The sequence below is a fragment of the Bufo bufo genome, chromosome 6 (genome assembly GCF_905171765.1).
Source record: "Bufo bufo chromosome 6, aBufBuf1.1, whole genome shotgun sequence".
Lineage (NCBI taxonomy): Eukaryota > Metazoa > Chordata > Amphibia > Anura > Bufonidae > Bufo > Bufo bufo.
The window spans coordinates 20530790-20548978 of NC_053394.1; the positions used below are offsets into that span (position 1 = coordinate 20530790).

General features: G+C 37.5%; 3 protein-coding genes across 11 annotated transcripts in view; 1 reads left to right on the forward strand and 2 right to left on the reverse strand.

The window, feature by feature from the left end:
- LOC121006028 (M1-specific T cell receptor beta chain-like) overlaps nt 1-18189 on the forward strand; it is a 961123-nt gene that overhangs the window by 176129 nt on the left and 766805 nt on the right. The gene's annotated exons all lie outside the window — the stretch shown is intronic.
- LOC121004208 (trypsin-like) lies at nt 1701-6388 on the reverse strand. The gene is made up of 4 exons (XM_040436376.1): nt 6213-6388; nt 3697-3950; nt 2545-2681; nt 1701-1850 (listed from the first exon to the last, which is right to left on the reverse strand). Exons 1-4 carry the CDS (start codon nt 6386-6388, stop codon nt 1701-1703), a joined length of 717 nt encoding a protein of 238 aa, XP_040292310.1.
- On the reverse strand, nt 12248-16912 carry LOC121004210 (trypsin-like). Its single transcript, XM_040436379.1, has 4 exons — nt 16737-16912; nt 14221-14474; nt 13063-13199; nt 12248-12397 (listed from the first exon to the last, which is right to left on the reverse strand). Exons 1-4 carry the CDS (start codon nt 16910-16912, stop codon nt 12248-12250), a joined length of 717 nt encoding a protein of 238 aa, XP_040292313.1.

Below are 18189 nucleotides of genomic sequence, written 5' to 3' on the forward strand. Positions count from 1 at the left end.
CCAGTTTCATAGATTTATAAAATATATTTTGAATATTATCTGGGGGAATTATAATGCATCGTTTAATTACATGCGATTAAATGTTTTTATGCATACATTTTAAGTAAAAATACTTGCTAAATATTGTGAGCCAGCCATTTTTAGTGCATATTTGTTTTGACTCTCCAGACTGGTGGGTGACCAGGAGACCGAGCTCCAATTAATCGGTAAGCGTCCGCAATTTTTGTACAAAACAGAAAGCTATAACAGAATTGAAAATAATCATCCCCCAAAAGAAAAAAAAAAAAGTACATTGCAAACATATGGAAGGTGAACATATGTAAATGGACAATTGAGGCTTGATGCTTAATTTCACCTTAATACACACAGGTGGATTGCTGCCACACCTTGGGTATTGCTGTAGTAATCACATATATATTAAATTGAACCTCACAAAACAAAGGATTTCTGTGAAAATTGGGGGAAAAATTAAAATATTTGCTTGCAGGTAGCTGCTTTTGAGGTCTGCATTGCAGTACCTGCACTTCTGATACCAGTAACAGCCAGCCACAGCTTCTTTCTTCTCTCTCCCTGCCTATCAGCTGCCCTGCTTGTATGTCTGTACTCTACAAAAGACACACAATTCTTCTTTAGAATCCTAGCCTTTCCCTTCACTTTCCCTGGCTAAAAGCTTAATTGATTTCTCACTGTCCCTAACTCCCTAAGATCTTTTTCCTGGTAGACACCATCACACACATCCACGCTCATTCACAGCCCAGCACTGGATGGTGTTCTGTTTGTTTTACAAAGTCATATCCTTTCCTGCTCCAGAACTGATTAGCTCATCTAGGCTGTCAACCTGTGAGCCAATCAGTTCAGGCCCACCCCCTCTAAGAGTCATGTGAGAACCCTTCTTCTTCCTTCCTAGGGCTTTTTTCCTCCTAACAAGTGCAGTAGATTTATCCAAAACAGAAAATCTTGGTTTGTCTGCCATCAGAAAAATAGCAAAGTTTGTTCAAAACCCAGTTCAGTTTGAACTTGTTCACTTATCCTTACTTTCCACCTTGCTGCCCTACTATATGCTATAAACTAAAGTACTGACTTTTTATTGAAATGTGAATTGCACTATGGAAATAAATGTTCTATACACAAAAAATGCAGAAGGCAAATTAATAAAACATACGGTCAAGCGAATTAAGTCTTAGGGAGTCATTTATTAAACAGAAATACGGCGTTACTTGAGCCGCAATCTGCGACTTCTCCCCGCTCACGCCAGGTCTACAAAAATGGGCGTGGAGAGGGTGGGGAATTATTTTTTTATGTGTAGAAAATGGTCAAAATGTAAAACAGCAAGGAAGCTGTCTTACATTTAGATGTGGCTTTTGATCCACCGAAGTTATAAAGAGCCCTGCACCTCTTCATAACTCTGGAGGATCCACCTCCAGGTATAGGGGTTATTAAGACCGGTGTCTAAAACTCCAGTATTAATAAATGTGCCCCTTAGTCTACAAAGAGCAGCTCAAAATCTGATTAGGCTTTTTTTTTGTATCATGATAAGTTACTGGACTCAACATTTTTTTTAGTGATGATTGAAGGTGATGAATCCAAATAAAAATGAGAAAATTTTTTTATGTTTTTTATTTTTTGAAATCTAACTGTTAATATGATAGGTGTTAGTATCCAGTAACAGAACAACAAATGAAAAGAGACACAGAGAAAGATTAGTTGGCAGCCATGGTGCTGGAGATCCAGGAGTTGTAGTTGCAGACCTTGGTGTAGACACCAGGATAGTTCCTGAGGGCACAGCCATATCCCCAAGAAACAATACCTTGGAGCTGTCCATTGCAGACCACGGGTCCACCAGAGTCACCCTGAGAAAATATAGAGACAAAATGTTAGATTTTGAATCAACTGGAGGTAATGAATAATCAGTAGCTACTGTATATTCTAAAATACGGCTACAAATGTTTCCTTCACAGAGATGTAAATTAGGGCTCTTGGGGCTCAATACAATCATGTAACATTTATAACAGTTGTGTCTTTCTAATATGGCACAAGGATCTTTGACCATTTTTCAGCATGTCCTAAGTGTGACCTCTGTACTCAATATAGCTACACCTCTGCTCCCTCAAATAGTGTCTCTCAAATATGGCATCTACAAATACAGTGACATTTTCAATGAGCCTCTGTAATGTCCATACCAATTTTTCTAAAGAGTGAAACAATGTGGTAATACATTAATGCCAGTAGCAGGATTTTGTCATTGAACTGTTTTCTTTTTTTAAATCAGTACAATTGGAAAGAAAGACATTTTTGCCCTTCAAGCCTAAACCTGGTCTATATTATCCTTTTAAGAATCTGCTATCCTCACAATATTGTTAAATTGCATAATTTAGAGAAACAAGTTTTCAATTTTTTTATGATACATTTATATAAACACATTGTCATGAGAGGTCGTCTTCATTAAATGGGAATAATGGGTTTTTGATGACTATATGTCCTCGTAACAGTCCACATTCTACAGTCACAGATCTGAAAGTTATGAGACGAAGGAGATCCATTTACCTGGCAGGAATCCTGGCCTCCTTCCATGTATCCAACACAGATCATGTTGGTGGTGATCTCTCCTGGGTAGGCGCTGCTACACTGGGCGGCAGTCAGGATGGGGGCGTTCAGGCACTGCAGGAGGCTGGGCATGTTTGCTAAAGGTAAGTGAATATACATTTTCAGCATATTGTATGTAGATAGAAACATAAAATGATCATTCACAGTGTTTGCACATTTTCTTTGACTTTTAGAGGGGTTTTCTGGAATTATTGAACTGATAAACTATTCCATTGATGGGTCATCACTCAATAGTATCTGATAGTCGGGGATTCAACACTGGGATTCCCCTGATGATCAACTGTTTGAGAAGTTACCGGCTCTCACATAAGAGCCAAAGACTTCTCTCTGCTCACCAAGCACAGTGCCGTCCATTGTATAGAAACTATGCTTGAAATTGCATCTCAGTGCATTAAAGGGGCTGAGCTGAGCTTAGGCCATGTGAACAATGATAAAGCTGTTAGAAGGCTGCGGTGCTATTACAAGCATCAGTGCCTTCTCAAACAGCTGATTCCTGGTGTCAGGTCCATTCCGATCAGATATTGATGACCTTCCTGGAGGATAGATCATCAGTTTTAAAATCTGGGAAAACCCTTTGAAGCTTTATGCTCCCTGATACAGTATGGTTTCTACACCATAGCAGTTCGTGGATCATATCTATATGACACATATTGTTCCACACCTATAATATCCATTAATCATGGGTCTGTTACTATTTGCTACACATAATTTTGTTAGCTGTGTCCAGTGATCCATTTAAGCTATAAATATGAAAAATATTAAAAAAGATTTACATTGAATCTGATATATTATGAGACCTATAAATACATAATAATTCTAAAGAAACATCTTTCCAACAATTTCTACACCGAGCAATCATTAAGGTCCTAGAAAATGTTTAATGTTTTACTCATTTAAGTAAATTGAAAATGTATTAGATTTGTCTTGAAATAACTACACTCCTCATCCGCAAACTCCACCTTTGAAGAAACTTCAGCTCATTTGGTGTCATTAATTCCCACCTCTGAGTAAACTCCATCTTACATTGTGTCAATGACCACTACTCATTTTTACTTGCCGTTCCAGTAACATTATTGGCAGTACTTGACTTACTTCCACTGCTGAGGGTGTTGCCCCATCCAGAGATCAGACAGCTGGTTCCAGATGCAGCGCAGCCACCGGGCAGACCAACAGCCTTGACGTAAGAGTTGAGGGTGGCGGGAGAGGCCAACTTGATCAACATGATGTCGTTGTCCAGGGTTCTTGAGTTGTAGCTTCCATGTCTGATGACTCTGGCGGAGTTGATGAACTGTTCGGTGCCTTCACTGGCAAAGATGTTGTGTTCTCCCAGTCTCACCTGCATGCTCCTGCAAAAATTAGACAAATTCATTTGTAATCCTAAATTCATTTCATACATTTTTTTTAAATGCATTAGTGTTTTTGGGGAAAAATGTGTGCTTTCTTTCAGAAACAGCACCATAGTTGTCCTTACACTGTGAATGGTATAACAATTTATCTTTACCCAAGTAAAATCCCTGTTTCTTCAAATGTGTGGTTAGGAAAAAATGGAAATCTAATAATTTTTTGAAGTTATTTTTCAATGGTTGAACATGGGGCAGCTAAAATCACACATATAGTATATCCATCGGTCTAATATATTATGGTTATAATTAGATGAATCACTATGTATTTGTGGCTCCAGTCCTTTGTCTTTCATTGTCACAATTTATACAAAATGGACACTATACAGTAAATGATCTGCTAACTCTAACAGTTTGTTATTTACTATGAAAACCCTTCATTTTTAAAAAAACAAAAAAAGTTTCAAAAAGAGCGTGGAAGGACTTTATATTTATATATTGGGAATTCCATTGTGTCCTATCACCATGTTGTAATTGTAATATGAAACTCTTTGTATTTTATAAATAGGCAAAATTATAGAAAACGGGTACAACCATATTTGCTTTCATTGTTCCACATATAAATAACATCTGAACATAATTTTTCCTTCTTTCAGTTAAAACGTTTTTCATTGCTAAAACACTGATGATCTCTTCTTATTATTGGCCAAAAGTTTCTGATATATTCTGGTTATGACCCCCAGGGCCATTACCAATCTTTAGAGCTTTCAGATGCAATTCATTTTTTTTAGTCCCACAAAACTTGTCTATTGAATTGTCTCCCTTTTTTAGCAACCATTTTTACAAACAAAACTAGCTTCTAAACCTCAATAGTGATGAGAGGCAGGTCCCATATTCGAATTCGCGATATTTTGCACATATTCACAAGAATATTTGTTTCATATTCGCCAACACTCGTATTCGAGAATATTTTTGCGATAGCGATTAATCTAAATTGTAAAAATCGCGTAATGCGAAGTTGATAAAAAAAGAATACCGTATATAGCAATATAGCAAAATATTCGAGAAAAAAAAAACAGAGCAATTTAGCTAAGCTAAAATAGTGCTATAATATTTTATTTTAATAGTGTACATTTTATCGAAATCTAAAGTTCAGAAGAGAAAAAAAAATAAGACTATAAAAAAAAGATTATAGCACTGTATTAGCTAAATTGCTCTATATTTGTATTTATTAAATACTCGCTATATTGCTATATTAGAATATGACGAATGTTCTAAAAAATTAATATATAGCTATATAGCGATTAGCTAATATAATGCTATAACCTTTTGTTTATTCAAAGTTGTAATTTTTCTTCAAATCTGAAGTTCATAAAAAAAAAAAAATCACGACTATGAAAAAAGTTTATAGCACTATATTGCCTAAATTGCAGTCTAGATGTGTATTTTACGAATATTCGCTATATTGCTATATATTCTTGTTTTAGAATATGACGAATATTCTAAAAAACAAAGTTATAGCACTATAGCGAATATATTCGTTATTTAGTATATTCGTCTTTTTTTTCCCAATGTGTACTATTATTCCACTTTGGCATATTCCTCCCCGACAAGCGTCCCCGTCACCTTGGGAACGCCTGTGGGATAGAATATACCATCGGATCTGAGTTTTCACGATCTCAGGGAAAGCTCAGATCCGATGTTATTTTTTAACCCACAGGCGCTCCCATGGTGATGGGGATGCTTGTAGGGGAGGAGTATGCCGAAATGGAATAACAGTAGACATTTAAAAAAAAATAATAAATAATATTCTAAATAACAATTATATATGCGCTATATTGCTATATATTTGTATTTTAGAATATTCGTCTTTTTTTTTCCATATAAAAACATGATTCCTTCCTGCTTAAGTTGCTTGTGGGCTAATGACTCAGAAAGAAGCAGGGAGGAATCATGTTTTCAGATGTAAAAAAATGACGTATATTCGATATAGCAAATATATATAGCACTATATTCAAAATATTTGCGAATTAGCGATTTGAAATATTCGCGATAAATATTCATCTATTCGAATATTCGCACTCAACACTAAACCTCAAATGCTTTCAATGCTTTGACCAAGACCAAACCATCAATGTCACATCAACTTTATGCCTTTATCATTTACTATTTTATATTGTGGAGAACAATATAGAATAGTAAATGATAAAGGCCAAAAGTTGATATGACGTTGATGGTTTGGTCTTGGTCAAAATTCAGGTAACTTACGCCTTGTAGCAATGGGCAGCAGAGATCACCCAGAGGCTGGTGATCAAAGAACCTCCACAGAAGTGGTAGCCGGAGTTCAGAGATACTGCGTAGGGGACGGAGTAAGCAGAGCAGGTGTAACCTCCTACGATCTTATCATCATCCTCAAAAGCAGCTGAGAAAATACAAGGAGCCATATTATATATAGTCATATACATCATACATGTAACAAATTGAAAAAGTTAGGTTCTTTCCTCATAGAAAGCTGTAGAAAACTAAAAAGTATCAATGTGAACAATGTATGTATCATAGAAGACAGCCACTGAACTCACCAACTGCTCCGAGGAGCACACAGATCAGGAGGAGTTTCATAGTGGAAATTGATCTAGAATGAGTGTTGAGCATAAACTACAGACATATATACCCAAGAGCTATTATGATATCACTCCTCTACCCCCTCCTCACTAAAGGGAAAGTTAATTAATATCTGCATAATCTAAACTATATAAGGAAAACTGTAGTTGAAGGTTATGTTCTGAATGTTCTTTTAACTTATTTGGTTGAAATTTTTGTTACCTTGGGTTTGGATATTTTTATCCTGTAAGGTAAATCAGCATACAATATGTTGTTTGCCTTTAGGTTGTGTTCCTGTAACTGATAAATTCTATGTGCGTGATCATGTCATGCTCTGCATGTGCTTGGTTGTTAATGTGTCACATTACCATAGACATTCTTATTGTTGTGTTTTATAGAGTAAAACCGAAATCATATTTTATAATTAGAGTAGTTGCACCTAAAATCATGCTTTTGTCAGTATGCCTAATTAAAGTTAGTTTCTGGTGTTGAGCGAAACAAATCATCTGAAGCGAAATTACATCTGATGTTTAGGAAAAAGTTCACTGCAAAGTCTATTTATTTGCGCTTCGTGGTAAGAAATCAGTTTTTTTCTAAAATGGCTGCTGCACGTGTTACAAAATGAAAATAAGAAGTTTAGGAACTCAAAATGACCCATAATGTCATGCCGTTAGCTAATCAGCAGATATCTCTCTGCCTGCGCGCCCTTTCTACACGTGCCGCAAATAGGACTGTAGTGGTGAACCGCTACACTCACTCAAAGTGTAACAAGAACAAAATTAAGGTACGGACATGCGCCTTTTTTTTTTGATAAAGGGGCCGTCGAGACCCCGAAACGCGTTGTCTCAAAATAAACTTTATTGTATCCTGTACCGGGTCGTGGTAATGTGCCTTATGATCGTCTACCAGCTTGATCACTCCACAGTGGCGACTTGGCCTTCGTTCCAAGGGGCTTCTTGATGCATCTGGCAGCACCGACCTGCACCTTTTATACCTCACAGCTCACCTGCAATGTGGTTGCACTTAACTTCGGTGCAACCATAACAAGTGAGTCTATTGTATCCACCAGCTCTTTGAAGGAAGCTGTTGTACCTCGATTTACTTACCCTATGAGCGCCTTTCTCACCCTTTGGCCGTTACCTTTCTATCCTTTGTGATATCACAGCCCTTTTAAAAGTTTCATCCCGCGTGGTGTCCATCATTTTCCTATGAGCTGAGTTTAGGGAGAGATGTGGCAAGTTCTTATGCGCTAAAAATAGTGTTGCAGAAAGCTTTTAATTGTAGAATATTAGATGCTGAGAGTTCAGGAACAGTGTAGGGAGATCATAGGGAGAGTTTTTAGACACTTTAGGGAGAGCATAGAGAGATTGCAAGGACAGTGAAGGTTGAGTGTAATCACCACATGCATCTTGTTTACCTGCTGCCACATTTGCAGTTAAACGGACGATTGATGCTTGACGCTCAATTTCACCTTAATACACAGAGGTAGATTGCTGCCACTCTTTGGGAATTGCTGCAGTTATCACATATATAACGCATCTTAGTTAAATTGACTGGGCCAGTGCAGGGAGATCATAGGGGGAGTTTTTTGAGACTGTAGGGAAAGCATACAGAGACAGCAGGGACACTGCAGGTTAAGTGTAATTGCCCCTTGCATCTTGTTGAACTGCTACAACATGCATAGTTAATCAGTTAGTTTATACATAGAGTTACTGGGCCTCAGTATTAAAGAACAGTCTAATATATTGTTATGCGCATCTTATTAAACTTCTGCCACATTCACAGTTAATCCTCAACTTTAAACATAGACTTATTGTGCCTCAATATTAAAGGTCGGTCTATTATTTTGCCATGCTCGTCTTATTGAACTGTTCCTACATCCATAGTTAATCTGTTAGTTGATACATTGACTTACTGTGCCTCAGTATTTAAGGGTGGTCAAATATATTGCCACATGCATCTTATTCAATTGCTGCCACTTTCAGTATTTCTTAATGCTGCTGATGGACAGGTCTACCCCCTGGTGTAACTTTCACATTAGCCAGTGGCAGTTCATGTATGACATGTGCTGTTTTCTCAGGCTCTTTGATCAGGCTACTTTATTTAACAGTCAGCAGAAATACGGGATGAATATTGTCTTTCCACTCCTTCACATCCTGGAGGGGATGCTTACAAATATGATTTGGCGAGGGGACAGAAGATGTGGCACCAACATTTCGCTTTGAGGAGCAAAAGGAGCTGGAGGGTGTCGATGAAGACAACACTAATGACCCTTTTATGAGGCCACTATTGTCCATGTTACTGCCAATGCTGTTAGCCCCATCCCCACCCTGTTATGGGGCCATATTTCCCTTGTTTATCTGTGTTACCATTACCGTTTATTTCTCCATTCTCCTGATCCATCAGAAGAACAGAAATAAAAGGATCCTGCATTTTAAGCATCAATAAAGCAACTTTTACACGGTCAGTATATGGCCAGCATTTATTCAGTATTCGATCAGTATTTGTAAGCCAAAAACTGAAGCGGGTCCAAAACTAGAGATGCAAATATTTCCATTACATTTTATCTCTGTTTTGGACCTACTGGTGTTTTTGGCTCACACATACTGATCAAACACTGATGCAAATACTGAACAACTACTGCATGCAGGACATTCTGTCACGGGGCCACTACTTGAATCTGTGGGCACTGGTCTGTTAAGTCCACGGTGATAAATTAGACCTTACGCTAACATTGACCTGTAATACTTTGTAATAACAAAAGGGATTAAAAAGCATATGTTTGGACTGCCACAAAATGCATTAAACGGGTTGTCCGGGATCAGAGCTGAACCTGGACATACCCAGAATTTCCCCCTTGCAGGCCCCCTGACAAGAGCATTGGAGCAGTTCATGCTCCGATGCTCTCCTTTGCCCTGGGCTGAATCGAGCAGGGCAAAGGCATTTTGTGGAGTTCCGGTGACAAACCGGACTCTCCTTCGGGCTGCCAGGCAGAGGCTTCCACCCAGCAGTGAGCCCAGTGACGTCACCGGCACAGATGTGCGGGATTTAGCGCTGCCCTCACTTGTAAAATTGCTTGGACAGCGCTAGAGCCCGCCCCCATCAGAGCCGGTGACATCAACGAACACATTGCTGGGCGGAAGCCTCGTCATGTTTGTAACGGAAAACAATGGAGTTGATATACCGGAAACCAAACAGAAACTTTTCAGTTTTAATCCATCCTCATATATTTCAATGGTGAAATAATAACGGAAACCAGCATTCCATCTGTTTTCCTTTATTTTGTCGACAGGACTTTTTTTTCCATTCAAAATATCAGAAACCAGATGGAATGCTGGTATTTGTTATTTATTATCTATTAACCCATATGAGGACAGATTAAAACAGAAAGGTTTCCCTTTGGTTTACAGTATATCAATTCCATTATTTTCCGTTATAAGCATGTCATAACAGCTGTTACGGGATCACACCACAAATAAAGCAAGAACGGACATTATTACTAATCCCAGTAAGCTCAGCATGCATGCCCTGAGTCGACACAGTCGGCAGAAGGAAGAGCGGAAACCTGCACTGCGTAATCAAACCAATAGCAGTGAACAACTCGCAGCGGGCTGTGACAAACACAGCGAAGAGTTACGCTGAGACAGTAGTAGATTGGAATATAAGCCAACAGAAGAATCGCAGGAAGCCGTGAGTAACAACAAACATCATTGTATACAAACGGCCTTAACTGCAATCTGCAAGTCTGAATTGCTTCAATTACCCAATAGGGTGACTGTGCTCAGTATCCTAATTTTGACACGCATATAAGTGCCTACAGTTACAAAGAACATTTATGTGAATAAGATTGCAACAAATAGGCACGGACATTATCTCATATGCCCATATCAGATGAAATATTGGTGAAACCCAAAACACACGCCCAAATACTAGTATACAACCGCATAATTTTTTTTTAAAATATTTTATGCATGAGCTCCGCATTGTAGTAGGACCAGTTTCATAGATTTATAAAATATATTTTGAATATTATCTGGGGGAATTATAATGCATTGTTTAATTACATGCGATTAAATGTTTTTATGCATACATTTTAAGTAAAAATACTTGCTAAATATTGTGAGCCAGCCATTTTTAGTGCATATTTGTTTTGACTCTCCAGACTGGTGGGTGACCAGGAGACCGAGCTCCAATTAATCGGTAAGCGTCCGCAATTTTTGTGCAAAACAGAAAGCTATAACAGAATTGAAAATAATCATCCCCCAAAAGAAAAAAAAAAAAGTACATTGCAAACATATGGAAAGTGAACATATGTAAATGGACAATTGAGGCTTGATGCTTAATTTCACCTTAATACACACAGGTGGATTGCTGCCACACCTTGGGTATAGCTGTAGTAATCACATATATATTAAATTGAACCTCACAAAACAAAGGATTTCTGTGAAAATTGGGGGAAAAATTAAAATATTTGCTTGCAGGTAGCTGCTTTTGAGGTCTGCATTGCAGTACCTGCACTTCTGATACCAGTAACAGCCAGCCACAGCTTCTTTCTTCTCTCTCCCTGCCTATCAGCTGCCCTGCTTGTATGTCTGTACTCTACAAAAGACACACAATTCTTCTTTAGAATCCTAACCTTTCCCTTCACTCTCCCTGGCTAAAAGCTTAATTGATTTCTCACTGTCCCTGACTCCCTAAGATCTTTTTCCTGGTAGACACCATCACACACATCCACGCTCATTCACAGCCCAGCACTGGATGGTGTTCTGTTTGTTTTACAAAGTCATATCCTTTCCTGCTCCAGAACTGATTAGCTCATCTAGGCTGTCAACCTGGGAGCCAATCAGTTCAGGCCCACCCCCTCTAAGAGTCATGTGAGAACCCTTCTTCTTCCTTCCTAGGGCTTTTTTCCTCCTAACAAGTGCAGTAGATTTATCCAAAACAGAAAATCTTGGTTTGTCTGCCATCAGAAAAATAGCAAAGTTTGTTCAAAACCCAGTTCAGTTTGAACTTGTTCACTTATCCTTACTTTCCACCTTGCTGCCCTACTATATGCTATAAACTAAAGTACTGACTTTTTATTGAAATGTGAATTGCACTATGGAAATAAATGTTCTATACACAAAAAATGCAGAAGGCAAATTAATAAAACATACGGTCAAGCGAATTAAGTCTTAGGGAGTCATTTATTAAACAGAAATACGGCGTTACTTGAGCCGCAATCTGCGACTTCTCCCCGCTCACGCCAGGTCTACAAAAATGGGCGTGGAGAGGGTGGGGAATTATTTTTTTATGTGTAGAAAATGGTCAAAATGTAAAACAGCAAGGAAGCTGTCTTACATTTAGATGTGGCTTTTGATCCACCGAAGTTATAAAGAGCCCTGCACCTCTTCATAACTCTGGAGGATCCACCTCCAGGTATAGGGGTTATTAAGACCGGTGTCTAAAACTCCAGTATTAATAAATGTGCCCCTTAGTCTACAAAGAGCAGCTCAAAATCTGATTAGGCTTTTTTTTTGTATCATGATAAGTTACTGGACTCAACATTTTTTTTTAGTGATGATTGAAGGTGATGAATCCAAATTAAAATGAGAAATTTTTTTTATGTTTTTTATTTTTTATTTTTTGAAATCTAACTGTTAATATGATAGGTGTTAGTATCCAGTAACAGAACAACAAATGAAAAGAGACACAGAGAAAGATTAGTTGGCAGCCATGGTGCTGGAGATCCAGGAGTTGTAGTTGCAGACCTTGGTGTAGACACCAGGATAGTTCCTGAGGGCACAGCCATATCCCCAAGAAACAATACCTTGGAGCTGTCCATTGCAGACCACGGGTCCACCAGAGTCACCCTGAGAAAATATAGAGACAAAATGTTAGATTTTGAATCAACTGGAGGTAATGAATAATCAGTAGCTACTGTATATTCTAAAATACGGCTACAAAAGTTTCCTTCACAGAGATGTAAATTAGGGCTCTTGGGGCTCAATACAATCATGTAACATTTATAACAGTTGTGTCTTTCTAATATGGCACAAGGATCTTTGACCATTTTTCAACATGTCCTGAGTGTGACCTCTGTACTCAATATAGCTACACCTCTGCTCCCTCAAATAGTGTCTCTCAAATATGGCATCTACAAATACAGTGACATTTTCAATGAGCCTCTGTAATGTCCATACCAATTTTTCTAAAGAGTGAAACAATGTGGTAATACATTAATGCCAGTAGCAGGATTTTGTCATTGAACTGTTTTCTTTTTTTAAATCAGTACAATTGGAAAGAAAGACATTTTTGCCCTTCAAGCCTAAACCTGGTCTATATTATCCTTTTAAGAATCTGCTATCCTCACAATATTGTTAAATTGCATAATTTAGAGAAACAAGTATTAGATTTTTTTATGATACATTTATATAAACACATTGTCATGAGAGGTCGTCTTCATGAAATGGGAATAATGGCCTTTTAATGACTAAATGTCCTCGTAACAGTCCACAGACGAAGAAGATCCATTTACCTGGCAGGAATCCTGGCCTCCTTCCATGTATCCAACACAGATCATGTTGGTGGTGATCTCTCCTGGGTAGGCGCTGCTACACTGGGCGGCAGTCAGGATGGGGGCGTTCAGGCACTGCAGGAGGCTGGGCATGTTTGCTAAAGGTAAGTGAATATACATTTTCAGCATATTGTATGTAGATAGAAACATAAAATGATCATTCACAGTGTTTGCACATTTTCTTTGACTTTTAGAGGGGTTTTCTGGAATTATTGAACTGATAAACTATTCCATTGATGGGTCATCACTCAATAGTATCTGATAGTCGGGGATTCAACACTGGGATTCCCCTGATGATCAACTGTTTGAGAAGTTACCGGCTCTCACATAAGAGCCAAAGACTTCTCTCTGCTCACCAAGCACAGTGCCGTCCATTGTATAGAAACTATGCTTGAAATTGCATCTCAGTGCATTAAAGGGGCTGAGCTGAGCTTAGGCCATGTGAACAATGATAAAGCTGTTAGAAGGCTGCGGTGCTATTACAAGCATCAGTGCCTTCTCAAACAGCTGATTCCTGGTGTCAGGTCCATTCCGATCAGATATTGATGACCTTCCTGGAGGATAGATCATCAGTTTTAAAATCTGGGAAAACCCTTTGAAGCTTTATGCTCCCTGATACAGTATGGTTTCTACACCATAGCAGTTCGTGGATCATATCTATATGACACATATTGTTCCACACCTATAATATCCATTAATCATGGGTCTGTTACTATTTGCTACACTTTGCTATAATTTTGTTAGCTGTGTACAGTGATCCTTTTAAGCTATAAATATGAAAAATATTAAAAAAGATTTACATTGAATCTGATATATTATGAGACCTATAAATACATAATAATTCTAAAGAAACATCTTTCCAACAATTTCTACACCGAGCAATCATTAAGGTCCTAGAAAATGTTTAATGTTTTACTCATTTAAGTAAATTGAAAATGTATTAGATTTGTCTTGAAATAACTACACTCCTCATCAGCAAACTCCACCTTTGAAGAAACTTCAGCTCATTTGGTGTCATTAATTCCCACCTCTGAGTAAACTCCATCTTACATTGTGTCAATGACCACTACTCATTTTTACTTGCCGTTCCAGTAACATTATTGGCAGTACTTGACTTACTTCCACTGCTGAGGGTGTTGCCCCATCCAGAGATCAGACAGCTGGTTCCAGATGCAGCGCAGCCACCGGGCAGACCAACAGCCTTGACGTAAGAGTTGAGGGTGGCGGGAGAGGCCAACTTGATCAACATGATGTCGTTGTCCAGGGTTCTTGAGTTGTAGCTTCCATGTCTGATGACTCTGGCGGAGTTGATGAACTGTTCGGTGCCTTCACTGGCAAAGATGTTGTGTTCTCCCAGTCTCACCTGCATGCTCCTGCAAAAATTAGACAAATTCATTTGTAATCCTAAATTCATTTCATAAATTTTTTTTAAATGCATTAGTGTTTTTGTGGAAAAATGTGTGCTTTCTTTCAGAAACAGCACCATAGTTGTCCTTACACTGTGAATGGTATAACAATTTATCTTTACCCAAGTAAAATCCCTGTTTCTTCAAATGTGTAGTTAGGAAAAAATGGAAATCTAATAATTTTTTGAAGTTATTTTTCAATGGTTGAACATGGGGCAGCTAAAATCACACATATAGTATATCCATCGGTCTAATATATTATGGTTATAATTAGATGAATCACTATGTATTTGTGGCTCCAGTCCTTTGTCTTTCATTGTCACAATTTATACAAAATGGACACTATACAGTAAATGATCTGCTAACTCTAACAGTTTGTTATTTACTATGAAAACCCTTCATTTTTAAAAAAACAAAAAAAGTTTCAAAAAGAGCGTGGAAGGACTTTATATTTATATATTGGGAATTCCATTGTGTCCTATCACCATGTTGTAATTGTAATATGAAACTCTTTGTATTCTATAAATAGGCAAAATTATAGAAAACGGGTACAACCATATTTGCTTTCATTGTTCCACATATAAATAACATCTGAACATAATTTTTCCTTCTTTCAGTTAAAACGTTTTTCATTGCTAAAACACTGATGATCTCTTCTTATTATTGGCCAAAAGTTTCTGATATATTCTGGTTATGACCCCCAGGGCCATTACCAATCTTTAGAGCTTTCAGATGCAATTCATTTTTTTTAGTCCCACAAAACTTGTCTATTGAATTGTCTCCCTTTTTTAGCAACCATTTTTACAAACAAAACTAGCTTCTAAACCTCAATAGTGATGAGAGGCAGGTCCCATATTCGAATTTGCGATATTTTGCACATATTCACAAGAATATTTGTTTCATATTCGCCAACACTCGTATTCGAGAATATTTTTGCGATAGCGATTAATCTAAATTGTAAAAATCGCGTAATGCGAAGTTGATAAAAAAAGAATACCGTATATAGCAATATAGCAAAATATTCGAGAAAAAAAAAACAGAGCAATTTAGCTAAGCTAAAATAGTGCTATAATATTTTATTTTAATAGTGTACATTTTATCGAAATCTAAAGTTCAGAAGAGAAAAAAAAATAAGACTATAAAAAAAAGATTATAGCACTGTATTAGCTAAATTGCTCTATATTTGTATTTATTAAATACTCGCTATATTGCTATATTAGAATATGACGAATGTTCTAAAAAATTAATATATAGCTATATAGCGATTAGCTAATATAATGCTATAACCTTTTTTTTATTCAAAGTTGTAATTTTTCTTCAAATCTTAAGTTCATAAAAAAAAAAAAATCACGACTATGAAAAAAGTTTATAGCACTATATTGCCTAAATTGCAGTCTAGATGTGTATTTTACGAATATTCGCTATATTGCTATATATTCTTGTTTTAGAATATGACGAATATTCTAAAAAACAAAGTTATAGCACTATAGCGAATATATTCGTTATTTAGTATATTCGTCTTTTTTTTCCCAATGTGTACTATTATTCCACTTTGGCATATTCCTCCCCGACAAGCGTCCCCGTCACCTTGGGAACGCCTGTGGGATAGAATATACCATCGGATCTGAGTTTTCACGATCTCAGGGAAAGCTCAGATCCGATGTTATTTTTTAACCCACAGGCGCTCCCATGGTGATGGGGATGCTTGTAGGGGAGGAGTATGCCGAAATGGAATAACAGTAGACATTTAAAAAAAAATAATAAATAATATTCTAAATAACAATTATATATGCGCTATATTGCTATATATTTGTATTTTAGAATATTCGTCTTTTTTTTTCCATATAAAAACATGATTCCTTCCTGCTTAAGTTGCTTGTGGGCCAATGACTCAGAAAGAAGCAGGGAGGAATCATGTTTTCAGATGTAAAAAAATGACGTATATTCGATATAGCAAATATATATAGCACTATATTCAAAATATTTGCGAATTAGCGATTTGAAATATTCGCGATAAATATTCATCTATTCGAATATTCGCACTCAACACTAAACCTCAAATGCTTTCAATGCTTTGACCAAGACCAAACCATCAATGTCACATCAACTTTATGCCTTTATCATTTACTATTTTATATTGTGGAGAACAATATAGAATAGTAAATGATAAAGGCCAAAAGTTGATATGACGTTGATGGTTTGGTCTTGGTCAAAATTCAGGTAACTTACGCCTTGTAGCAATGGGCAGCAGAGATCACCCAGAGGCTGGTGATCAAAGAACCTCCACAGAAGTGGTAGCCGGAGTTCAGAGATACTGCGTAGGGGACGGAGTAAGCAGAGCAGGTGTAACCTCCTACGATCTTATCATCATCCTCAAAAGCAGCTGAGAAAATACAAGGAGCCATATTATATATAGTCATATACATCATACATGTAACAAATTGAAAAAGTTAGGTTCTTTCCTCATAGAAAGCTGTAGAAAACTAAAAAGTATCAATGTGAACAATGTATGTATCATAGAAGACAGCCACTGAACTCACCAACTGCTCCGAGGAGCACACAGATCAGGAGGAGTTTCATAGTGGAAATTGATCTAGAATGAGTGTTGAGCATAAACTACAGACATATATACCCAAGAGCTATTATGATATCACCCTTCTACCCCCTCCTCACTAAAGGGAAAGTTAATTAATATCTGCATAATCTAAACTATATAAGGAAAACTGTAGTTGAAGGTTATGTTCTGAATGTTCTTTTAACTTATTTGGTTGAAATTTTTGTTACCTTGGGTTTGGATATTTTTATCCTGTAAGGTAAATCAGCATACAATATGTTGTTTGCCTTTAGGTTGTGTTCCTGTAACTGATAAATTCTATGTGCGTGATCATGTCATGCTCTGCATGTGCTTGGTTGTTAATGTGTCACATTACCATAGACATTCTTATTGTTGTGTTTTATAGAGTAAAACCGAAATCATATTTTATAATTAGAGTAGTTGCACCTAAAATCATGCTTTTGTCAGTATGCCTAATTAAAGTTAGTTTCTGGTGTTGAGCGAAACAAATCATCTGAAGCGAAATTACATCTGATGTTTAGGAAAAAGTTCACTGCAAAGTCTATTTATTTGCGCTTCGTGGTAAGAAATCAGTTTTTTTCTAAAATGGCTGCTGCACGTGTTACAAAATGAAAATAAGAAGTCCAGGAACTCTAAATGACCCATAATGTCATGCCGTTAGCTAATCAGCAGATATCTCTCTGCCTGCGCGCCCTTTCTACACGTGCCGCAAATAGGACTGTAGTGGTGAACCGCTACACTCACTCAAAGTGTAACAAGAACAAAATTAAGGTACGGACATGCGCCTTTTTTTTTTGATAAAGGGGCCGTCGAGACCCCGAAACGCGTTGTCTCAAAATAAACTTTATTGTATCCTGTACCGGGTCGTGGTAATGTGCCTTATGATCGTCTACCAGCTTGATCACTCCACAGTGGCGACTTGGCCTTCGTCCCAAGGGGCTTCTTGATGCATCTGGCAGCACCGACCTGCACCTTTTATACCTCACAGCTCACCTGCAATGTGTTTGCACTTAACTTCGGTGCAACCATAACAGGTGAGTCTATCGTATCCACCAGCTCTTTGAAGGAAGCTGTTGTACCTCGATTTACTTACCCTATGAGCGCCTT